Source organism: Colletotrichum karsti (genome assembly GCF_011947395.1).
Source record: "Colletotrichum karsti strain CkLH20 chromosome Unknown Scaffold1, whole genome shotgun sequence".
NCBI classification, from domain to species: domain Eukaryota; kingdom Fungi; phylum Ascomycota; class Sordariomycetes; order Glomerellales; family Glomerellaceae; genus Colletotrichum; species Colletotrichum karsti.
Window position 1 is genome coordinate 1,116,337 of NW_024065901.1, and position 23,009 is coordinate 1,139,345.

The following is a 23,009-nucleotide window of genomic DNA, read 5'->3' on the forward strand; positions in this document are numbered from 1 at the left end:
CTTTGCAGCCTGTGAAGGAAAAAGAAGGGGGCTGGATGGGTTAATGAACGTGCCACTGAACGGAGATGGAAGAGAGACGTCGTGGTTGTGTCGCAATGGTTGCGCGGTTGTTTGGATATTTCTTAGGCAGGACGTGCACCTCGAGAGGTGGAAGAGGACAGAAGGTGGAGCTGAAAGGGCGAGCGGAGCCAATAGGGACTCTCAATCCAATCAGAGCTACAAAGGCTGGGGAATGAGCCCAAGCAATGCGCTAACCTTAGCAGCCCAGGCCTCAAGCCACAGAAGGAGCGACTTGGCTGCCCACGTGACCAGGGAGCAATCTTTGTTGGTACTCGGGTCTTAGATCCAAACGTTTGCGACTCTGATGGGATCACAACAACTCTCACAACAAGAAGAACAAAGTTATCTTGAATAAGTAGCAAGTAATCGATTCAAGTCTGAGCATGTATAACAGCGTCAATTCCATATTTGGTTCAAAGAATGATCCATTCTTTTTCAAATGAGGTATGGGTGAATAATTCTAGCTAGGAAAGATAGCAAAACCTTTTATTCCAAAGTTATCGAATAATGTGGATAGAAAGTAGGTACACATAGAATCTAAATAGAAAGAGTGCTAGCATTGTCAAGTCTTAGTTTCGTTTGTCTTGCTCTACCCAGGATGATTGAAACCATGGAAGTGAGGTTCCTCAAGCGCCGGAAACATTGATCACACCGCCACAACCCAGCGGCCGAAGCCACAGTGACCTCCTCTACTCCACTTCAACTGCTGCTCCAAGCGGCGGCCAGTACACTAATGTGAAGCAAGGGTCCGGCCACTGGTCACTTGCTCGGAGCTCAGGCGACTCGTTCTGGCGCATCTCAACAACAAGACACACGATGACTCTCTCTCAATAGAGAAGCGACACAATGTTCTCCTCTTCAGGGAGTGGAAAGAAGCCCGCGCAACAGGTACGCTCTAAATCCCCTCCCTTGCATGAAGCCGACATCGCATGCTAAGTTGCCCCGCAGCAGGAGATGGTTCAAGTCGGTGGGTTTCGTCATACCTCTTGCATCTCGAGGTGCCCGTTGCCGCAGAGACTCGGGCGCCAAACAATGCCTTTTGGAAACTTTGACTGACCTGACTTTTCGTGTCAACGTAGATCGCTCAGAGTACGTTGGATGCTCAGCCTTGCAGACAAGGTGCCAGAACTGACTTGGGGTAGTTCTGCATCACCGTTTTGGAAACCGCCGCCCCCACGCGAGAACACGCCGAAAAGGACAGGTCGCGACTCCAGCCTGGTTGTTGGAGCCGCATACTCTCATGCTGACATTCTGAAATTTGATTCTTTGTGCGCCGCCCTTCTCTGCGCCCGGCGAAGGACTACATGCTAATTGGCGCCCAGAAACCTGTCGAATTCCTCCTCGAGACCGAAAACTCCCCCGTCTTCGCACTCGGCGAAGGGCCGACCTAGCGATGCCTCTCCACCAACTTCGAGGCCCGCGTCGGGACTGTCCTCGCCGCCGATCAAGAGCTACATAAACTTCCTGTCCAACACAAACGACGACTGGAAGGCGGACGAGGACGATATGATGGGTTATGAGGATGATGATGGCGACGACTTCGGCCTGCCTAGTCTGTCCAACATGAAGAGGCGGACGCGAAAAATGGCGGCGCAGAATAAGACCGATTCGAACGGAGGTCTGTCGCCAATGGGCGACTCCTTTGGACTCGGACTTCACACGAGAAGATACTCAAACAGTGCGGATATCGCCATTGAGAGACCCGCGCCGACCTACCCCATGCCTAAGAAAAGCGAGGGGAAGATTTTAAGACCCCAATACAAAGAAATATTGAGAGGTAGGCAACGATACCGTTGAAGGTTGTGCTGCGCTGACCGCGACAGATCCTGCAAACGCGCTACACTTGATCGACCACCCCGCCGTCCCCGCAAATGCGACGCCCAAAGAGGTTGACGCAGCCAATTCTAGGATAACCCGGATCAACAAATTCAAGAAGCTTCTGCAGGCATCAACAATACCTCTGCAGGATCTTCGACAACTGGCTTGGTCCGGCGTGCCTCAGGAGGTCCGCGCCATGACATGGCAACTTCTACTAAGTTACTTGCCGACTAATAGCGAAAGAAGAGTCACGACCCTGGAAAGGAAACGAAAAGAGTACCTAGATGGTGTGCGACAGGCCTTTGAACGGGGCGGCTCCAGCACCGCGCCGACAGGCAAGGCAAGAGGACTGGACGAGGCAATCTGGCATCAGATCAGCATCGATGTTCCGCGGACGAACCCTCATATCGAGCTTTACTCATACGAGGCGACTCAGCGTTCTTTGGAGCGCATCTTGTATCTTTGGGCCGTCCGGCATCCAGCCAGTGGCTACGTACAGGGCATCAATGACCTTGTGACGCCATTCTGGCAGGTGTTCCTGAGCGTTTATGTCGCCGACTCGGACATAGAATCCGGTATGGATCCGGGCCAACTGCCGAAGTCTGTTCTTGACGCGGTGGAGGCGGACTCGTTCTGGTGCCTCACGAAACTCCTCGATGGCATTCAAGACCATTACATCGTAGCGCAGCCGGGTATTCAGAGGCAAGTCACAGCTCTTCGCGACCTAACGGCGCGAATCGATGCGAGCTTGGCAAAGCATCTCGAAAATGAGCATGTTGAATTCATCCAATTCAGTTTTCGATGGATGAACTGCCTCTTGATGAGAGAGATCAGTGTACGGAATACGATCAGAATGTGGGACACATATTTGGTAAGTCGTCACACAGGATAGCTTGCCATGGTTGATCAAGCTAACAGCACGTAGGCGGAGGAGCAGGGTTTCTCGGAGTTCCATCTCTACGTCTGCGCGGCCTTCCTAGTCAAGTGGTCGGACAAGTTGATCAAGATGGACTTCCAGGAGATAATGATGTTTTTGCAGAGCTTGCCGACAAAGTCATGGACTGAAAAGGACATTGAACTGCTGTTGAGCGAAGCGTTCATTTGGCAGAGTCTTTTCAAGGGTTCATCGGCGCATCTCAGAGGGCAGCCCGGCCGCACGCCTTCGGCGAATATGCAGCTATAGGTCCGTAATTGGCCATTTTGCAGGCTCAAGCTGTAAGACTTCCATGACGAAAGAGGAAGGAAAGAAGTGGAATTGAGGCGTCCGGGATCAATGTCAAACCTACCTACCTACCTACCTTAGGTACTTACCTACCTACCTTAGTCAACGGTGTAATCACTCTAAAGGGGACCTAGCAGCAGTGGTAGCAGCAGTGGTAGCAGCAGTAGCACCCTGCTGCTAACTGAGGTGGTCCTTCCCAAAATTGATGGGATTTAATACAGTGCATAGCACAGTGAAGCGATTGCACCGCGCACCCGCATCTCTAATTGGGTCTTGTCCACTTGACGTGCCGGGAAAGAAGCTATCCCTGCAGTCCGTTCCCCAATCAACGCGCCTTCCTCGCAAGCTTGCGCGCGTCGTACCACGGACAAAGCCGCCTGCCTGAGCTTTCTTCCCGTCACATAATCTTCTTTTCTTCCTCCATCCACCCTTCGTAAGAGATTTTGCTCTTCAACCCATCAATCGAACTGTTTCCCGAACCCAACCGATTTACACAGGCGCATACACGGAATTGTTCATCACGATGGCTGACACCACTGAGCAGCCCATGACTGCCGCCGAGGTCCCTGTCGCCGAAGCTCCAGCCCCAGAGGCGCCCGTTGCCGTCGCAGACCCGATTGCCAAGCCAGATGCGCCTGTCCAGCAGGACACGCCCGCCACCACAGGCGGCGAGGAGTCAGAAGAGGACATCAACTCTAAGAAGGTGACCCTTGCGGATTGGACTGCCAAGGGCACTGCGCTCTACGCCAAGAAGCAATACGAAGAGGCGGCCGACTGCTTTACGAAGGCGGCGGAGCTTCAAAGCGAGATCAATGGCGACCTGAACCCCCAGAATGCTGAAATCCTGTTCCTCTACGGTCGCAGCATTTTCAAGATCGGTCAGAGCAAGAGCGACGTACTGGGAGGCAAGAGCAGCAGCGAGAAAAAGGTCGAGAAGCCGACACCCAAAGCCAAGAAGGCTGCCCCGGCTGCACCAGTTCCCGCTGCGACGGCCGATGCGCCTGCCGAGACCGAGGCGAATAGGATAACCGAGGAGGGCATCGCGATTGTCGCTAGCGAAACGGCCGGCGCGAAGACGGAGGAGACTGTCGAGGAGAAGAAGCCCCTCTTCCAGTTCACTGGCGACGAGAACTTCGACGAGTCGGATGAGGAAGAGGTAAGCGAACATCAGTCAGCCCACCGAACGAGAGCTGACTGTGTCCAAGGACGAGGGCGAAGGCGATGCGGAAGATGAAGAAGACGATGATCTCGCCAACGCGTTTCATATCCTGGACCTTGCCGCCCGCGGCTTCCGACTCCAGCTCGAGCGATTGGAGAAGGAGGAGCCCAATGGCAAGGCTGAGGAGCAGATCAATGCCGACAAGAGCACCCTCAGGCACATTAAGGAACGCCTTGCCGATATCTATGATCTCCTTGCTGAGATCTCCTTGGAGAACGAGAGGTAACATCGTCTTTGAGCCCGCTAGAACCAGATTCGAGTCTAACTCGGCGACAGATACCCCGATGCGATTGAGGATTCACGGAAGTCATTGAAGTTCAAGAAGGAGCTGTACACCAACGATAACGAGATCATTGCCGAGGCTCACTTCAAGCTGTCTCTAGCCCTGGAGTTCGCCTCTGTCACTGCGGAGGCGGGCGAGAATGCCGAGAAGCAGGCATTCGATGAGAAGCTGCGCGAGGAGGCCGCCAACGAACTGGAGGCTGCCATCAACAGCACGAAGGCGAAGCTACAGAACAAGGAGGTTGAGTTAGCTACTATGGCATCGCCAGAGGACAACGAGGTCACGCGAGCAACCATTACCGACGTCAAAGACATGATTGCTGATATGGAGCAACGGGTAAGTCTTTGGATCCGCTATTGTGGATGGTGTAACTGACTGTAAGCAGCTTGAGGAGCTCCGCAAGCCTCCTATCGACATCAACGCCGCTCTTGGTGGTGAAGCCATGGGAGGTATCCTTGGCGCCGCCCTCGGTGAGTCGGCAGAGCAGACCCAGGCTCGTATCGAGGAAGCCAAGAAAACTGCTACCGACCTTACCAGTCTGGTCAGGAAGAAGAACAAGGAAGAGCCGAAGCCCGCCGAGCCCCAGGCCAATGGCGAGAACGGGACCAAGCGGAAGGCCGAGGAGCCTGCAGAGGACGAGTCGTCGAAGAAGGCCAAGGTTGAAGAGCCGACTGCAGAGGCTTAAACCACTTTGGGCGATTGTGTTTTTATGCGGCGAGAAATGGGAAATATGGCTTTGGTCGCAGCTTTTCTATGGGTTCAGGTCAGAATTGTACAATAGTTAACTTGGAAGGCGGGAAGGGGCATATGCGCTTCGCGATGGGCGGCATTTCATTCGACTAGGCCTCAATTGCACTTCATGTGGGATGCATTCAGCGTTTGTCGCATGTAGGCGTGATACTAACTGATATGCGCCTGTAAGGGGAAGAGAGACGGGACCCTGGCTTTTGACCGCCTCAGCCCCGCCCCCGCCAAATAACCCCACCACAGCAACGACAATTTACCACCAGCCAAGTTGTTCTTGAGTCACCGTCGAATAGTCACGCCGAACGCTGCACGCCCGTCGCTCAGCCTCCAGGAACGAGTGAGTAACCGATCGGATTGATGCGCTGCCGTCGCCGGTTTATCTTATTAACGTACTGATCCTCCTCGCAGCCCCGCCCTGCCGATCTCCCCTCGATACCCACCGAAAACCAGACATCATGCTCGACCTTCAAGATTTCATCAAGGAGCGCGGCGGCGACCCGGAGAAGATCCGCGAGTCCCAGCGCCGTCGCCACGCGCCCGTCGAGGTTGTCGACGAGGTCATTGCCCTGTGGGATGGTACGAGTCCCCGGAAACCCTACTGCCTGGAGGAGAGCTTCGCAAGAAACATTGGTGGCGGGCGAAGAGGCGGAACGAGAAGATACAATGGGCTAACCTTTTGCGCCTCTCGCGCGTCGTCCGTGAACAGACCACCGCAAGACCCAGTACGCCGCGACGCAGATCGGCAGCGACATCAACGCGACGCAAAAGGAGATTGGCATGAAGAAGAAGAACAAGGAGAACGCCGACGACCTGCTCAAGAAGAAGGAGGAGTTGACGAAGCAGAAGAAGGAGAAGGAGGACGAGGCCGCCGCCAAGCTCGTCACCCTCAACTCCAAGGCCAAGAGCATCGGCAACTACGTCCACGAGTCCGTCCCCGTCAGCGACAACGAGGACAACAACGAGACGGTCCGCGAGTGGAAGCCCGAGGCCGGCCTCGCCCCCAAGACGGAGCAGACGCTCTCCCACCACCAGATCGTCACCCGCCTGGCGGGCTACGACTCCGAGAGGGCCATCAAGCTCGTCGGCCACAGAGGATACTGCTTGACTGGTTACGGATTGTTCCTGTAGGTCTTTTGTGCTGGGATTCGGGGTGGCAAGGCATGAGATGTGCTGACGGACGCGCGCAGGAACCAGGCTCTGATCAACTATGGTCTCGAGTTCCTCTTCAACAAGGGCTACACCCCCAACCAGCCCCCTTTCTTCATGAACCGCAACCAGATGGCCAAGACCGCTCAGCTCGAGCAATTCGACGAGGAGCTGTAAGACGCACCGCAGCATACTTCTCTACGGACATCCCCCTCCTGACAACTGGTTCTAGGTACAAGGTCACCGGCGACGGCGAGGAGAAGTACCTCATCGCCACCTCCGAGCAGCCTCTCTCCGCCCTGCACAGCGAGGAGTGGATCCAGGGCAGCCAGCTCCCCATCAAGTACGCAGGCTACAGCACGTGCTTCCGCAAGGAGGCCGGCAAGCAGTACGTTCTTACCTCCTTTCTCATTCCAGCGGGGAACGAGATCCTGAGCCGGTATACTGACGAGAGAACAACACCAACAGCGGCAAGGAGGCCTGGGGTCTGTTCCGCGTCCACCAGTTCGAGAAGATTGAGCAGTTCGTCTTCTGCAAGCCCGAGGACAGCTGGAAGCACTTTGACGAGATGATCGCCGCCTCCGAGGAGTTCTACAAGAGCCTCGGCCTGCCCTACCGCGTCGTCTCCATCGTCTCCGGCGCCCTCAACAACGCCGCCGCCAAGAAGTACGACCTGGAGGCCTGGTTCCCCTTCCAGGAGGAGTACAAGGAGCTCGTCTCCTGCTCCAACTGTGAGTTTCCCCACCCCTTCTTCTTCTTCTTTTTCTTCGGCGCTCTACGAGATGGGATCGTAATCTAACGAAACATGTCAAGGCACGGACTACCAGACCCGTGAGCTCGAGGTCCGCTTCGGCGTCAAGAAGGCCAAGGAGGCCCCCGGCGGCGGACGCAAGGAGTACGTCCACGCCCTCAACGCCACCCTCTGCGCCACCGAGCGCACCCTCTGCTGCATCATGGAGAACTACCAGACCCCCGACGGCTTCAAGGTCCCCGAGGTCCTCCGCAAGTACATCCCCGGCCAGCCCGAGTTCCTGCCCTACGTCGCCGAGCTCCCCAAGGAGATCACCGTCGTCGCCGGCCAGAAGAAGAAATAGATGCGTTGCGATGAAGAAATGGGAAGAAGAGACGTAGGGAGGATGCAGAGGAGAAAAGCAAAAGATATTTTACGTGAAGCACAAATACACACACACGATCCAGTACGGCAGATGGCAGCGGATGTACGGATATAGAGATTAGGTGTCGAGAGAAGAGACTTGTTCATGGCGCCCAGTTTCACAAAGTTCGATGATTCACAAGTGATTTCATGATTACTGTTCAAAATGCGGATAAACTCGAATTGATGCAGTGCCCCATCCTTATTTCCATACGCCGACATTTGAGCATCCAGACCCAGCCACCCAAACTCCGATCCCAAACCCATATTCATCACGACATATCCTACCTCGATTTTTACCTAAAACCCCTTACTCGAACTTTCCAGCGCCAAACAACCCACCAACAGCGCTGATTCTCCTCTCGGCGCCCTTCCACTTCCTCGCCTCTCTCCTCTTCTCGTTCTCCTGGATCGCCGCCCGGCGCTCGTTCTCCCTCGCGAGGGCGCTGACGCCGGACCTCTTGCTGGCGTTCTTCTTGATCTTGCCGTCGTCCCCGAACCCGCTTGACCCGCCGCCCGAAGCGGAGAATGGCGTTCCGGCGGAGGCGTTGCTGCCGCCGGCGCCGCCCGAGCCGGACTTGTTGAACGACGACGAGTTGGTCGTGGCGCGGCGGAGAAGGGCGGGGACCTTGAAGCTCCCGCTCGAGGACGCGCTGGCGCCGCCGCCGGGCATGGCGAAGGCGAGCTTGGAGGACGAGGTGGACATGGAGGACGATTGCCTCTTGAGGGAGATACGATCGACGACGGCTGGGCGGGAGGAGGAGTTTGTGCGGCGTGGGTTCCTGCCCGGGGAGTCGTCCTCCTTGTTGCTCCTCGAGGTTCCCTCTTCGTCTGCTTCGCTGTCCGAGGCCGGGTCGGTAGCGGGGATGACGTCGACGTTGAAGTCCTCCAATAGACTCGACACGGACTCACGGATCTCGCCCAGGTTGGATGGCTTCTTGCCGTCTTTCGTCCTGCGCAGGTTCGCTGCTGGGCGGTTCGCGAGGTTGGACCCCAGAGGTTGCCGTTGGTCTGTGGGCTGGCTGTCCGGGACTGTCTGGTCCTGCGACTGAGACTGCTCGGTCTGCATGGACTCCGGCGCAGCGATATGGAGGAAGTCCATTTCGTCGTCGCTGCCTCGGTCCTCGATGGTGCGAAGGAAGGCCTGGTTGCCGGGCTTCTCGGCGATTTTCTTGATGCGTTCGTCTGCGAAAAGAGCTTGTTGCATCTTTTGGAACTGGCGACGCTTCATGCGGCGACGAGCTTCGCCGCCGTCGTCTGAGTCGGAGAGGTCATAGTCGGCTCCACGCTTGCGGCGAAGCATGCCGGTTGTGACGTCGTGGAAGAGCTTGTCGACCATCTTCTCGTCGGCCGCGCGTTCGCGTTCGCTGGAGTACATTAGCTTTAGCTGTGTTAAATGAGTGGTTGGTGGACTTACGCGTGAAGAGCAGCGATCTTACGCTCGTCGCCGGCGTTCATGCCGCTCTGGTCGTCAATCATCTCCTTGACGGAGGCAGCGTCATCATCGTCGCTGTCTTCGCCGTCTAGACCGCCAAGACCGGCGTACTCGTCTTCGGATTCCTCGGCCTGTTCCTCCACCATCTCCTTGGCCTTGCTCTTCTTGCGGTTGTACTCGGCCAATTTCTTCTGCTTCTCTTGCTTCTTGATGGCCTCCTTCATGACGTTGAAGGCGGTAGTGGTGTTGAAGCCGAACTCATCAACCTCAGGGCTAGGGGCTCTTTGAGTCTCCTCCTCCTCCTCTTCGGCAAGCGCGGCAGTCACATCAATCTTGCGGCGAAGTCTGCCCCTGCGCACCAGAGGGGACTCAAGCACTGTGTCGTGTTCCGCCTCTCCATCAAGCACCATGGTCTCGACAGTCGAAGCAGGCGCTTCGACGAATCGTGATCTCAGGGGCGTGTAGTCTTGCAATCCCTCGTCTTGTGTGGCATCCATGGAGATCTGAGTTGCGGGCTCGTCGTCACGCATGAGACTGTCAAAGCCATGGGCTTGGGACTGCGTGAAGTGAAGATGAACACCATCTGCGGAGTCCTGTTGCGTCTCAAACCTCTGCGTGCCGCCATCGCCACCCTGGCTATCAAGAATCATGCTGTCCTGCTGAGTGTTGTTGCCGATGGTGAGCGAGTCCGGAAGGCTGTCGAAATCGGGCATTGGCGACTGAGAGGGGATGGTTCCAGGGGCGGCTTGGCTGTCGTCCATGGTGCCAGCGAAAATCTGGGTCAAGCCAAGTCCCGCCGCGCCAGTGACAGGAAGTCCAGGAATGAAGGTTTTCTTCGCAGATCGGAGGACGGAAGTAGGCACGGCAGGTGACTTGGTGTTTGGCGCCGCGGGTGATTGCTGGGTTGCAGTTCGTGGTCTCGGCGTAGCCTCAATCACGTCGTTCTCGTCTTCGTCGTCAGAAATGACTTGGGTCTTCTTGGAGCGGCGAACGTTCTTTGTGGGCAGGCCCATCTCATCTTCAGAATCGGCGAGGTCGACCTTTCCAGTGATGTCGTCGGCTTCAACATCCGAGTGCTCAGATCCGCTGTTGCCGGCCTCATCGTCAACGAGAGCATTGCCCTCGGCCTCGTTGTCAGAAGCATCCTCTGCCTCTTCTTCTGAGCCAGAAAGTTCCAACTCAACATCATCTCCTACTTCTTCGTCGGAGCCTTCGTACTCTTCATCATCGCTGTCGTCAAAGGGATCCAGCTCGCCGTTCTTTCGCTTTTCCTTCTTCTCCTGCTTGGCTGCGTCCCTTTCACGGGCCATAATCTCCTCGGCCTCTCTCCTGGCTCTGGCAACAATGTCCTCGACATCCTGCATCTCGCGCTCGCGCTCTTCTGCGGTCTGGACGACAACGCCCTTGGACTTCAGGTACTCGAGGCGTTTCTCGCGCTCCAGCTTAGCTTGCTGTCGGGCGCGCTGCTGGAGGGTGAGCTGCAGTTCGCCGACAGTCATGCCGGGCTTCTCATGCCGTCCCTTTCTTGACCTCTCGGGAGATCCCACTTGCGCCAGACGGCGGAGGGCGTGCAAGGAGTTACTCTCCCTGGACTTCTTTTGGGGAATGCTGTTGAAAACCGCGGCAAGCTTGGCCTTTCTGATATCCGTGATCTCAAGGTCATCGTCCAGATCGATGACTGTGTGGTATGCTGAAATAGAGGGCATTTTGATGCGGACTTGACGCTTGGGCTTCGTCTCCTTCGCAGGTGACTTCTTGGGACTGGGTACGGCAACGGCCTTACCCTTACCCTTGTCGAGCTTCTTAGAGTTCTCAAAAACGCCGTCGAGCGAAGGCAGTTCCTCGTTGTCATCAACGGTATCCGCGGCGTGGGCCGCTGTCGTGGTAGCCTCTTGTTCTTTGCTTGGCGTCGAAGCCTTGGGAACTGGGGGAGAGCTAGGCGGGGTCTCGGAATCCTTCATCTCGGCATCGGTCTGGGGTGCTGATACTGGTGTAGTAGGCCTGCTTGAGCTGGTCGTTTTGGGGTCCAATTTCGCCTCGGTCTTTCTAAAGTTGAACCGGTCCAAGAAGTCCGCTTTAGTGAACTTCTTCCTCGTCTTTGCCTCGTGGGCGAGCTGCATGTTACGAGCCATGCGCTGTGTTTCGCGGTTCATCTCCTCAATGGCCTTCTTGCCAGCCTTCCTGGCCGGCCTCGCTGCCTGGCTAAGCTTGCGGCCTCCTTCGTCGTCAGTGATGTCGGAGACATTGGCGTCGTCCTCGTCATCGAAGAGGTCGGCGTTCACAGCAACCTGGCGTTCCATGCGCTCAGCCTTCTTCTTCTCTTCCTCGGCCTCACGTGCTAATCTTTCCTGCCTCTTGCGCTCGACCAAGGCCTGGAATCTGGAGTTCTTGAGAGCGGGGAGAGACGCGTCAGAATCGGAGTCGTTGGCCGTCGTCTCGTTGCTTAGCTTCGTTGGCGATTGCTTCTCAGGAGACACGAAGAGACCTGGTGTGGGGGATCGTGCCGGGCTTTGAGGTTTCGGTGTGGTCTCTCTCGCGGGCTTCTTCTGCAGCCGTCGACGCGCTACGGGGATATCGTCTTCGTCTTCAGCCTCTCCCATGACTGTATCCTCCGCGTCATTGTCGTCTGCCTCTTCTGTGGCTTCGAGTCGTTTTTGGATACGGTCGAGAAAGCTCTCGGGCTCTTCAGAGTCCGATCTTTGGCCACCAGCCTGCATCTGGGCAGCAAGACGGCCTCTGGGTCGCCTGACGATTTCTTCTTCCGAGTCACTGTCTTGCGTGGGTCTGGGTGACTTCTTGCCCTTGCTGCTGGTCGTCTTGGGCTCGTCGTCTTCGGATTCGGTGTCAATGGCGGCCAAACGGGCGGCGATACGCGCCTGTAGCGACTCTGGCGCGGGGCTCGCGCTGGGCGAGCGCACCGATGGCTCTTCTGAAGCCATTGTGGAATGTGATTAGGATGAGTGAGAAACAATATGGGTATCGAAACACGAAAACACTAAAATGAAGTTGTCCAATGTACTTTGCAAAGGTACCAATGTTGGTATCAAAAGTTGAGTGTTGTGGTGGAGGTAGAGTGATGGTGGAGCGGTGTCAATTAAGCCTGGGTGTAAGAGCTCTTAGACGCGTCTGGGGGGACGCGACCTGACGTGTTGGTGTTAATTGCGGGGCGGGAGCTTATCGCGAGCGCGCCGCCACTAAACACGCCGATAAGCAGTGCTGAGTTGGCGAAGGACCCACACTGTAGCTCTTATCGGCTCAGCTCTTTGGTCACTGGAAATATTGAACCTTCAGCACGGATGACGACACTTCGCTGCTTCATTCATTCAGCTCTGTTCATACTGGTTTTTGTTTATCCATCTCATGCCTTCATCTCTCGAAGGACATCCTCCGTCGCCGTTTCCTGTCTTTTAAGCCGGTCTAGCCTTTCCCTCATGGACTTATTAAAGTTCTCTAATGACCACGCTCTCCCCTCATCATTGTATCCGAAATCCAAGACGTAGTATCCCACCAAGACGAACAGAATGAGAGGAAACGACGTCGCCAAGAATACCCAAAACAGGTCGTGCCCAGGCCCAAACGGCTGTTCCATACCGAACAGCGACGTTGTGAATGCCAGCGGTATGAATACCAGACCAAGCAAGGTGATGGCCTTGACCCTCTTGGCCTCTCCGATGCTTCGCTGCTGTTCCTTGTACGCCTGCCGGTTCCCCGTAATGCTCGCCAGCCCCGTCACCGCGGCATTGAGCGTCTCCGTGCGGTGCCGCAGCTCCCGGAACCGCAGATACAGAAACTGGAAATCGGCCGCGCAGTCTTGCCACGCGAGACTTGCTGGCGACACGGCGCCCCTCATCAACGGCGGCGGCGTTGCAACGATCGGACCCACGGGGTGAGAGAGGGGGACTCCGAGCTGAAGCATAATGCCTTCGAGATCCTCGAGGTACTCGCCCGTCCGCCGTTCCCAGCCCTGCATGTCGCTCCACAAGGCCTCGACCTTTTCCATGGGCATCTTGGCCAGGTCCTGCTTTCGGGTGAGGCCGCGCTGGACCGCCGAGAGGGTCGCGCGCAGGTGTTCCGTCTGCTTGAGGAAGTGGGAGGCCACGAGCTTCTTGACGAAGACGCTGACCGAGTCGGGCTCCGCGATGTCCACCAGGCGCGAGTGCGTCTCGAGGTAGAAGGAGAGGTCTTCCAGCATGGAGATCCGCGGCGGGCCGCGGTAGAAGCCTTCTCTGGCAACGCGGATCTGCTCCTCCTCGGGGACAAAGTCGAGGTAGCCGCCTTGGTAGGGCCACGTCTTGACGGGATGTTCTTCATTATAGCTAGGTCCCGTTCGGACGCTCCTGACCGGGGGATCGCAGAGCACGAGACCTTGTGTTCGTTAGCATCAGCAATTAGCGAGGAGAGGATCGAACTCACAATCCCATCCGCCGCCTTCGGTCCTCCAGGACCAGACGCCGCATTTCCTCCGGACAACGCCCACATCCAAGAAGTTGTCAATCTCGTCAGGTGCGTTGTCCCATTTGAAGTCTCTGGAGACGCCGATATGACGCCCAGTAGCGGCGCACACCCAGCGGAAACTGGTCGGTTTCCTGTCGAACGTCACGACCTCGTAGTATTTCATCTCCAAGTGCCCCCGACTTTGAATGACAGACGGCAACTGTATGCCGTCGCTCTCACCCATCCAATTCATGTTGTGCACAACAACGCGTTCGTGCTCCACGAAGAAGGAGGGGTGCAGGTTGAAATGATCACCTATAACACTGGCGAATCCGGGGCCGAGTCCTTCGACGATGTAGACATTTTGGCGGCCGCGCTGGGATGCCGTGCTGCGGAAGTGGGCTTCCAAGAGCGCGGGCTCGTTGAACTCTGCCTTCCTGGTGAACTTGCCGTTCTGGAGACTGAGCTTGACGACTTTGACGTTGTCGTCTGTGAAGGCGATGCGCTGGGTGGTGGCCTTGGGATCCCGCTGCCTGAGACGCGGGTCTGACCAGGAAAGTGAGCGGACGAATTCGCGGTACTCGCCGTCAGCTAGCCATGCTCCGTCTTTCTCCATGGCGGTGGAAGCAGATGCTCATTCCAGGCAAGAAATGAAAAAATGCAATAAATTGGAGGAGCCAGGGCGCGATGATGTTGTTGACGGAATAGTGTCGAGACTCAGACGAGCCGGTAGTGAACTGGAGCCATAGCTAGATATTTATCGTTGATGGCGTGGACACGCGACAAGACAGCTTGGAGATCGAAAAAGAAAGGCAGATGCGAAAGTGAGAATTGACAGCAGCCGCAAGAGGTAGGCTGCAATCGATATTATTTCAAGATCGGTGCCGAAAATGGATGGGAGTCGCAGGCCGCCGTCGCCCGAAGCTCCCTTGCCCATTTTGGGACACCGAAAGTGGCTTTGCTTACACCTAGGAAAAGCCACCCGGAAAGGACCCCTCACATCTCTCCTCGCGACAACGTGCTCTCTCGTCCGCCCTGCCAGACCGACCCTCGCATCTTGCACGCGCGCGATTTATTTGTAGGAAACCGGGCTTTCAGCGGCGCAGTTGTATGTCCATTGGAGTGAAGCAAACACGCCTCCCCATGCTGTCTGTTTGCGAGGCTGTCTTACGTTGCCTCAAATCGTTTAATTGCCTCTCCCGATGCCCTGACGCTATTTTTGTGACATCCTGTCTCAATTGCCGCGTTGGCAAAGCTGAGAGCTGCATTCCATGCTTGGAAGCTGATTACTTCTAGACGTTGTACTGGGTCTGCGCCTTTACGGCGTCGCCAACGTTTATCCAGTCAAGCTTATTTTAACACGTAGTTAGCAACCCTGACCACTTGCAACGAGCAGATACCACAATCTGACATGGCCAGCTCGGTATTCAAAGAGTTGCCCGACTTACCAGAATCACATTCGGTGTCTTTCCCCACATCCCCCTACAGAGGTTGACTTGTTTGTCGATGGACTCGAGAGAATTCGTTTTCCATGAGTTGGCCAGATCTGGAATCTTGACACCGAAGATATCGATGCTCAAGACGTGGTTCACCAGATACATGTATCCTTCAGGGTCGACGCCTTCTGGCCTGTCGATATTGCAACGGGGAAAGCTGGCGTCCGTCTCACCGTAGGGCGTCTCCCAGAAATACTGGAACTCATCGAGGATGTAGTTCACCTTGCTCGTATCGGAATGATAGTCTGCCCGTGTCAGTCCCCTAGTTCCTGCTGTTATCTCACAGTTTTATCTTACCCATGAAGACGATCAGTCTCGTTCCATCATCGATGAGTTTCTGCAACGTCGGCCACTCCGATATTTTGCCCTGCGGCCTGAACACGTACTTGTCCAGCCCGGTGCTTTTGAAGGCCTCGTCAAATTGCGTCACCGGCATGGCGTCGATATTGGTCAGGAGCAGGGTGACGACCTCGTTCGGGTGAGCGTTCATCCATTTCGTAATGGAGTCGAGATACTCGGTCAACGGTCCGACATCAAGCAGGATGCAGTCGGTGTGGCACATTTCAATGTTGCCGTCCTTGTTCTGGGTCTGGGCTTGCAGGAAGCGGACTCCCAAGTCGAGCTGTTCCGTTGGCGAGACCAGCTGGTTATGGGCAGGACCAATGCCGACGAACGGGCTGTTGTGAGAACCAACGAATGTCACCTCCGAGTACTTCTTCCCACATAGCGACTCATTGCCATTACAGCCAGCCGCGGCGGCAGTGCCTGCAAGGACGGAGAGCAAAAGAGCGGCGCGCATTGCGAGAAAACGAGAAGCGAGCGGTGAGAAGACAAGGACGACATTTTGACTATCGCCACGAGGGACCTGTTGTTGTTATGTAGTCCTCATCTTTTCCGGATCTCCATCCATATCTCGTTCGCGGTGGCTTAAAAGGAGCATCTCGGACGAGCTGGCGAATCAGATGTCATAAAGGGACAATGCCAACGCTCTTGAAGGCGGCCGGATCCTGGGACGACCCGGTCTAGTCAGGAGCTGGAATGGTTCTGCGAATGGAACTGTCCAACATGTGAGCGATGGCACCCAAGACAGTAAGTCTCTGGTTTGTGTTGATTTCTCTTGTTGATGTGACAGCTCGTGGTCCGGTGATTGGGTCACGCTTTATTCTCGAAGGTGTTGGGCGGTTGGGATTCAGACGGAGAGTTACACTCTTCGTGGACATGACATGCCTGTCAAGACGGGAAGCTTTGCCACATCCATCAGCTTGCCTAAACCTGATGGGCGCGGACAAGTGGCCGTGCATGAAGGATTCGAAGGGTCATCGTCTGCGGGCAGAGAGAAAGCATAGAAGTTCGAAGAGCTGCAAATGTCGCAAAAATAACTTGGCTAGCTTTGTCTGAGAGGTGTTGGTTCCGATGCTCGAACGGCTGCCTCCTAGCTCAACTAGCCGCAGCTCCCAAGTGCCGGATTATCTGGATCAAGAACGCCACACTTTGAGCTGTCAGAAGGAGACTGAATCCAGGGTAATGTGTTGGTTGCAACAATCATGGCGTTGGTGTGATGGCTGCCAAGGTCGGTAAGTGAAACGGTGAAGTTGGCGAATGACGGTCTCAGAGGCATCCACGCATTGTTGTGGTGGCGGTCATCAGCACCAACAGCGCTGAAGGCGCAGGGTCGCTCAGGGGTGCGATTGGGTCTCATTGGTCCGGTGCCTGAGGTCGCTTGATTTCCCCACCTGCAGCCTCTGCAGCTCTGCAGCCGGCGTCTTCTCCTCCTGCCCTCTCAGGCAAGTCTTTTCCCTCTTTTATCAACACCACGTCTTCTCCTCACTGCAACCTCGGATCACCTTCTCGACAGCGGCCAGCGACCAATATCATGTGGAATCCTGGTTTGCTGTTAGCTTTTGAGTAACGACAAGTCTCCGAAGCAAGCGAACCGGACCAAGTCTTGGGTCCTGCAAGCGTCGACCGTTCTTCGGGCACTTGTGTCTGGTACGACTTCCAAAGACATCGTCAACTCAATCGGACAGAGGTTCGGCCCTCGGTAGGATTCAGATGTCAGCGCTGGCAGACGATTTGAGATACTTTTGACACTGGCAGGAACCTATCTCTTGGCGCTGAGAGTCAAGACACACTCTAATCGACACCTCAACACGATTTCTTCAGCTTGCATCCCGAGTCATGCACGCACGCACCAATAACGCGTTCGACTTATATGCCATAACACATGGGGATCTGGGCGAGTATTCTCATCTCAAACCACACTTGAGCACGCGCGTGGCCTCTATGACAATCTTAACGGCGAATCATACGAAGAATCCAAGGGACATGCACCTTTCGTCAGATGCTCGTCGCATGTGAACCTCAGCAGGCGCTGGTCGTCTGTTGACTACATCCTGTCCGTCCCATTCTCACAAGTTGGTGTCTTCGGACGATATGGACAATACGTTGCAGCTGCAACCTTACGAGCTAAATCTCGGATCGTCATTAAGATGGTCGCCAAAATAACAGCTGGATACGCACCATCATCTCGTATCGTCAAAGAGAATCCGCAAATTCAACGGGTCATGCAGGGCTTATCGGTCGTCGTTCAATTATCGCGGCATTTACTGTGTAACTCGGGACTTCACCTTGTGCCCTCCGCGGTTGTTCCGCCGGATGCAGGAACTCCACCCTTGTGTCCGCCGACTGAACGGATGACGATTATTCGTTCCTGGTGCAACATCTCAGAAAGTCGAGGTCGACATGACGTGCGTCAGGTCTTCTAGAACACATCATTCTAATCACGCCCTGGCCATGCCAGCCAACTCGGGAACTCATGGCGAAGTCCCGTCCGAAGCTGCCGTAACACCAGCAATGCTCGTTCTCGTGTTGCTGCCGTACGAAAGTCGGTCTGACTAGCAAAGGGGAGCGACATGAACTAAGCACTGAAACCGAGCTTACGATGTCATCGGGGGCCAGCTTAGTTACAAAACACGACGTGAAGTTCTCGACGAAATGCAGATATGACAATTCATGAGACAATAAGCGCGCAAACACTTGCGGCTGGTTAGGCAAGGAGTGAGGGGTCAACAAACTAAACAACTCAGAATGCGACCCATCGAGTCTGCAAATTTCTCACCTGTGTGTCGGAGGGCAGCCATGCGGCCTGCACAGCCCTCAGAACAAGCATGGACGACGATCGACGACAACCGGATTTGGTTATGCTTGCTTGCCCGCGTGGAAAACCCGGCAGATCCCCCCTCAACCCGCGCCCACATCGCCGGTTTCTTCGTCGGCTAAACCGTGAGGTTGCGAGAGGACCCAATACGAGGGAAACAACCGTGCGCATGGTAACGAAACATGGTATTTCCTCCGACATCCGAGTTCGTGCTCTAGAGTTTTGCCAAGCACTGTCAACTGCTCGTCGAAGCTTGTCACAACTCGACTCGAGACGGCATCCCATTGCCGAGCTTTCATCCCGCCTTGGCTGTTCCTGCCAAGGCATGTCATCGGCCGGCTGGCAATGTCACCGCTATTGGCATTCTCCAATGACATTTTTTCGAAGTTTGTCATGGACCATCACCGACTTCGCTTTCGCCGTGGTCTAACCACCGGCTTCTGCAAAGAAATGGGGAAGAGAACCACAATTCAAGCCTTTCCCGTGTTCTTTCCGAAAACCGAAACGGTGGAGACCCCCAAAGGCTTGTTGGATTCTCAAGTTCTACCTGATATGTCGTCGGGCTCTAACGTAAGCCCGGCCGTGGTGAGTCGAACTGTGTCGAACGAGACGGGGCCTTTACCAAAGGCCCGAGGTGGAACATGGTCCTCGCCGCTCTCCCGTACTCGTGAATGGAGCCCTCGGGGGCGACGCCCACTTACCTGACCGGAGTCTCCTGGCCTCGAACGGAGACGCATCGCAGATCCACGATGTTTTGCCCCGTCTCAACCATTCAGCAGAATCAGTCAGCGGCGTAGCTGGCCCGAGCTCGCTGCCGTAGACCAAGGACCTCACACGCCTCGCGTTTTAGGATCGACACCATCCTGGTGGTGTTCTCAAATCTTTCACTCACGGTGACGGGATTGCCCTTGTTATTCCCAGGAACGCTCCCGCCGCTAAACCTTGTCCAGCAACCTCGTCACCCTCATCGACGCCGAGCCCCAAACCGCCGTGGAGAAGGCGTTTAGCCTTACTCCTGAGAAGCGTCGTAGCTCCCCCACAACCGTGATTTTCGAGATCTACCTATCGGAGCTCAGATCGCCAACTGCTCGTCATGCATAAACCCGTCCTGGCCGTCTTTGCCGTGAAAACCTGCACTCGGGCTCACTCCTAGTGGTGTTTCTCGTCCCTGGTCATCGCTCAGGACCCGCTGGCCCCTCGAAACGGCCTACAAGCCAATCGCATCTTTGGAAGGCTCGACTTCACTGGAGAACACAGCCTATGTCGTCTTTTCGTCAGATCAATGCCTCGACTGATCTTTTGGTGAGATAGTCAGCGGCAAGATGCTTCACCTGAGATGGACAACCACAACGGCCGGAATCCCTGGCCTTGGGAACTGAGGCCCGTGTCTGCCAAGCCCCATCAACTGTCTTCCAAGACTGTCCAAGACCTGTCATCCAGTCTGTCGAGAACTTGTATAAGAATCAACCGCATGCCCGGTCAAACCTTCTTGATCTCACTCTCTCTCATCAGCATCTCATCAACTCTTCAGCCTTCTCTTCATCTGCCTTTCTTTTCGACAAGAGCCCGGAGCTCCTCGACGGTCTATTCCAGATAATAATCAGCCAACTTATTTCATATTCAACTTTCACCAATCTTTTCAACCGTCAAGATGAAGTACGCCTCCACCATCCTCCTCGCGGCTTTCGCTGCCACCAACGTCTTTGCCCACGGTGTCATCGACTCCGTCCAGGGTGCCAACGGCGTCAACCTGCCCGGTCTTTCTTGTAAGTCGCGCGCCTGCCACTCCCGATATCAAAATCTGACAGACATCCAGTGATCGACGGTACTCCCCGTGATTGCGCCTCTCCCCGCTGCGGCTCCGAGGCCGACACTTCCATCATCCGTGATCGCGAGCTCGGCACCGGCCGAGCCTCCGCTCTCGGCCGCACCCAGGGTGGTGGTCCCGTCGACGCCGCCGCCATGGTCCAGACCTTCATGAACGGCGCCGCCGGCAACACCACCGCCGTCAAGAAGGCCCGCGAGATCCACGAGGCCAACATGGCTCGCCGCAGCCTCGTCGCCCGCCAGGCCGGCAAGGGCACCAAGACCCCCAAGGGCACCGCCGAGACCGGTGTCAAGGCCGCCACCGGCATGGCTGCCCAGGGCGGCATGCCCACCACCGCCGACGACGGCACCCTCAAGATGACCTTCCACCAGGTCAACCAGGACGGCGCCGGCCCCCTCAAGGCCGACATCGACGGCACCTCCGGCGGCACCGACCCCTCCGCCTTCAAGACCGCCGAGGTCACCCAGAACGTCCCGGGTATCGGTATCGGTGGCCTTTCCGGCGCTTCTACCATGGACTTCCCCGTCGCCGTCAAGATGCCCGCCGGCATGACCTGCGACGCCAACGTCGGTGGCGCCAGCAACGTCTGCGTCGCCCGCCTCCGCAACGCCGCTCTCGCCGGTCCCTTCGGCGGCTCCGTCGCCTTCACCCAGTCCGCCACCGCCCGCAAGCGCGCCATCGAGTTCAACATCGCCAAGCGCCGCGCTGCCCGCTCCTTCCAGGCCTAAATCAAGAGAGAGAGGTGAACGCTCGCACCTCTTTTAACCCGGCATCGGGGGGAGTAGTTACAGCACCCTAAGGAGCTAGGACAACAAGACTCCCTGCTTTCTTTCTTTTTTGCTTTCGTTTTTCGACGCGGTCTTGTTTCGGACATATCTGCGATATGGACGCAGCCCGTCGAGGGGGGATACAGTACAAGAGATCCAGAGTCTTCTTTGTTTCTCCAGATTGTATCATTTAACTCAATCCTTTCAGTGATATCCTGTGGATACTCGGGGGTCTTTTTTTTATTCTGTGTATAAATCCTGCTTTACTTAGATGGTGTGGCTGATGAAAATAACGATGCTTGATGGCTCTTGAAAATTTGTTTCCCTTCTTTTTGGCTTGGCGAATGCTTGTGATGCTTGAATCCGTCTTATCAAAAACTTTAAGTGAGGGCATCCTTGAAGCCGGCTTGAGCTGACGTTCTCCTCGTTTCTGAGGAGGGGATATCCTCGGTCTGTGAGGCCGGGTTGTGAAACGTCGAGACCCGCCGAGATCCTACGAAGGTCGTTGAGAGGACCGGTTTTATTTCGCAGATCATCAATATCTAGACTCGGTAACAGCCAGCCATCTACCTCGGCGAAGATTTCCTTGTTGCTTTTTTTCCCTCATGACTACCTCGAATCGAATTTGCCAGCTCATATACGTGGACCGACAGACTCAGTTCTTTCTGGTCCAGTCGGTCCACGCAACGTGCGGGAGAAATCTCGGCGTCCCTCCCTCCCACCCTCTCCCCGTGCCCGTCCGTCATCTGAAGTCCGCAACTGACGTTTTGACGCGAAACCCAGAAACAGGCCGTTTTTACCGTTCTTCGACTCAGGCTGCTGGAACGGAAATGGATTGAGGGGAGGGGGGAGCTTTTCCGGGCGCGCGCGTGGCATGCGTTGTAATCAACGGTTTTCTGCTGAACGGATGGATGGTTTTGGGTTTGATGGTGTCGAGGCCCTCATGTTCAAGAACCCAGAAGGTTTCTTTATTTCTCCGTGGAAATCAAGGGTCGCGCAACCACTACATGCTTCCGTCATACCCGCTAGTCCCGAAGCTTGATCGAGTTCGAGGAGGAGAGAGGATTCATCCTTGCTGAGGATCCTTGGGAGGAATTGTGACTCGTTGATGGGAATGGTGTAGTGACGAAAAGAAACATACATGTGTTTTTAGACGAGGTACATCGGCGGGGGGCATGGCGAGTTTTCTTTGGTATGGACTCGGTCGTTTGAGGGGAGAATTTGAGAGAATCCTTCCAAGAAATTCGTATCTCCGGGCCAGCTCGGAGTTTCTCGTTTTTAGAAGTAACCTGTTTGGTCTGATTTGATTGAGACGAAGAAACTGTTTCAACACAATAGATTGATGACGGTGACTAGGAAGCAAGAGCGAAGCGGCAGAAGCGGCTGTCGGTGAGGGTAGTAGTGGTTCTCGGCGCACCGTCGATCTCGGGCGTCCAGACCGGCGTCCCGCATCTCCCGGGGCGGGGGCGGGTCGGCGAGGAGGCTCCCGATTTGCGGGTGAACTCCCACGACGGCGGATGGAGAGATGGGACCTGGTTTTCGTATTGGGAGCCACGGAGTCTCCAAGCTTGCTGCGATCACTTAGGCATGTTTGCATCCGGGACGAGACGTGTCGTAAAGATCATCGAGCCTTCCCTCTTCTATCCTCCAACAGTACATACAACTTGACTTCGGAGTAGCGGTCAAGCGCACCCCAAGCCGCTAGATATGCCTCTCGTTCCCGGATCTTCACGGGCGTGACGGGGTGAGAAACGAAGGATTTTCAACACGCACTTGACACGGCAGGAACGCGCAACTCTTGCATGTTGTGGTTCAGGGATCACGGCGTTGGATTTGTGTGGTTGGAGAGAGAGGACGAGAGAGTGGGGGTGCGTTGTCAGCTGCACGAGGAAAGAGACGAGGGTCCTCGTGCAGGAACGACAACAGCCTGGTGGAATCAAAGCCGAGATGGAGGGGAGGGTCTTTGTGGGATTTGGATGCCAAGGACGGGAGTGCTGTGTGACCGTAGATGATTTCGGCGGTGGGGGTTTTCTCATGATTTCAAGCCGAGTTTATTCCACAGTTAGCATCCTTGACACGCATAAAATAACCAGATGAATAAACAGGAAAGAGAACCCGTCAAGAACCCTGTGTCAAAGAATCGGCGGCCGTCAAGGTCCTCTCGGGTCCGCTCAGCGGTGTCCCGCCCCACCTCCAACCGAAGAATCCGCCCCCTCCGAAGCCGCCGGGGCACGGGGTCCAATC

General features: G+C 55.7%; 7 protein-coding genes across 7 annotated transcripts; 4 read left to right on the forward strand and 3 right to left on the reverse strand.

Moving 5' to 3' along the window:
• Positions 1-906: 906 nt before the first annotated feature.
• CkaCkLH20_00251 (GTPase-activating protein gyp1) lies at positions 907-3,061 on the forward strand (the record flags this gene model as incomplete). Its single annotated transcript, XM_038882971.1, has 7 exons — positions 907-948; positions 1,009-1,027; positions 1,140-1,149; positions 1,203-1,328; positions 1,383-1,837; positions 1,884-2,749; positions 2,804-3,061. 7 exons carry the CDS (start codon positions 907-909, stop codon positions 3,059-3,061), a joined length of 1,776 nt encoding a protein of 591 aa, XP_038751676.1.
• A 562-nt stretch (positions 3,062-3,623) lies between these two features.
• CkaCkLH20_00252 (histone H1-binding protein) lies at positions 3,624-5,287 on the forward strand (the record flags this gene model as incomplete). Its single annotated transcript, XM_038882972.1, has 4 exons — positions 3,624-4,256; positions 4,306-4,541; positions 4,596-4,938; positions 4,988-5,287. 4 exons carry the CDS (start codon positions 3,624-3,626, stop codon positions 5,285-5,287), a joined length of 1,512 nt encoding a protein of 503 aa, XP_038751677.1.
• Positions 5,288-5,804: 517 nt separating this feature from the next.
• On the forward strand, positions 5,805-7,589 carry CkaCkLH20_00253 (seryl-trna synthetase; the record flags this gene model as incomplete). Its single annotated transcript, XM_038882973.1, has 6 exons — positions 5,805-5,925; positions 6,056-6,473; positions 6,537-6,668; positions 6,728-6,883; positions 6,964-7,226; positions 7,309-7,589. The coding sequence occupies 6 exons, from the start codon at positions 5,805-5,807 to the stop codon at positions 7,587-7,589; spliced, it is 1,371 nt and encodes a 456-aa protein (XP_038751678.1).
• A 369-nt stretch (positions 7,590-7,958) lies between these two features.
• CkaCkLH20_00254 (MRC1-like domain-containing protein) lies at positions 7,959-12,022 on the reverse strand (the record flags this gene model as incomplete). Its single annotated transcript, XM_038882974.1, has 2 exons — positions 7,959-9,015; positions 9,066-12,022. 2 exons carry the CDS (start codon positions 12,020-12,022, stop codon positions 7,959-7,961), a joined length of 4,014 nt encoding a protein of 1,337 aa, XP_038751679.1.
• Positions 12,023-12,441: 419 nt separating this feature from the next.
• CkaCkLH20_00255 (uncharacterized protein) lies at positions 12,442-14,133 on the reverse strand (the record flags this gene model as incomplete). Its single annotated transcript, XM_038882975.1, has 2 exons — positions 12,442-13,448; positions 13,497-14,133. 2 exons carry the CDS (start codon positions 14,131-14,133, stop codon positions 12,442-12,444), a joined length of 1,644 nt encoding a protein of 547 aa, XP_038751680.1.
• Positions 14,134-14,809: 676 nt separating this feature from the next.
• Positions 14,810-15,812, reverse strand: CkaCkLH20_00256 (uncharacterized protein; the record flags this gene model as incomplete). Its single annotated transcript, XM_038882976.1, has 3 exons — positions 14,810-14,866; positions 14,966-15,258; positions 15,311-15,812. 3 exons carry the CDS (start codon positions 15,810-15,812, stop codon positions 14,810-14,812), a joined length of 852 nt encoding a protein of 283 aa, XP_038751681.1.
• A 4,009-nt stretch (positions 15,813-19,821) lies between these two features.
• CkaCkLH20_00257 (uncharacterized protein) lies at positions 19,822-20,726 on the forward strand (the record flags this gene model as incomplete). Its single annotated transcript, XM_038882977.1, has 2 exons — positions 19,822-19,936; positions 19,987-20,726. The coding sequence occupies 2 exons, from the start codon at positions 19,822-19,824 to the stop codon at positions 20,724-20,726; spliced, it is 855 nt and encodes a 284-aa protein (XP_038751682.1).
• Between the last annotated feature and the right edge of the window lie 2,283 nt (positions 20,727-23,009).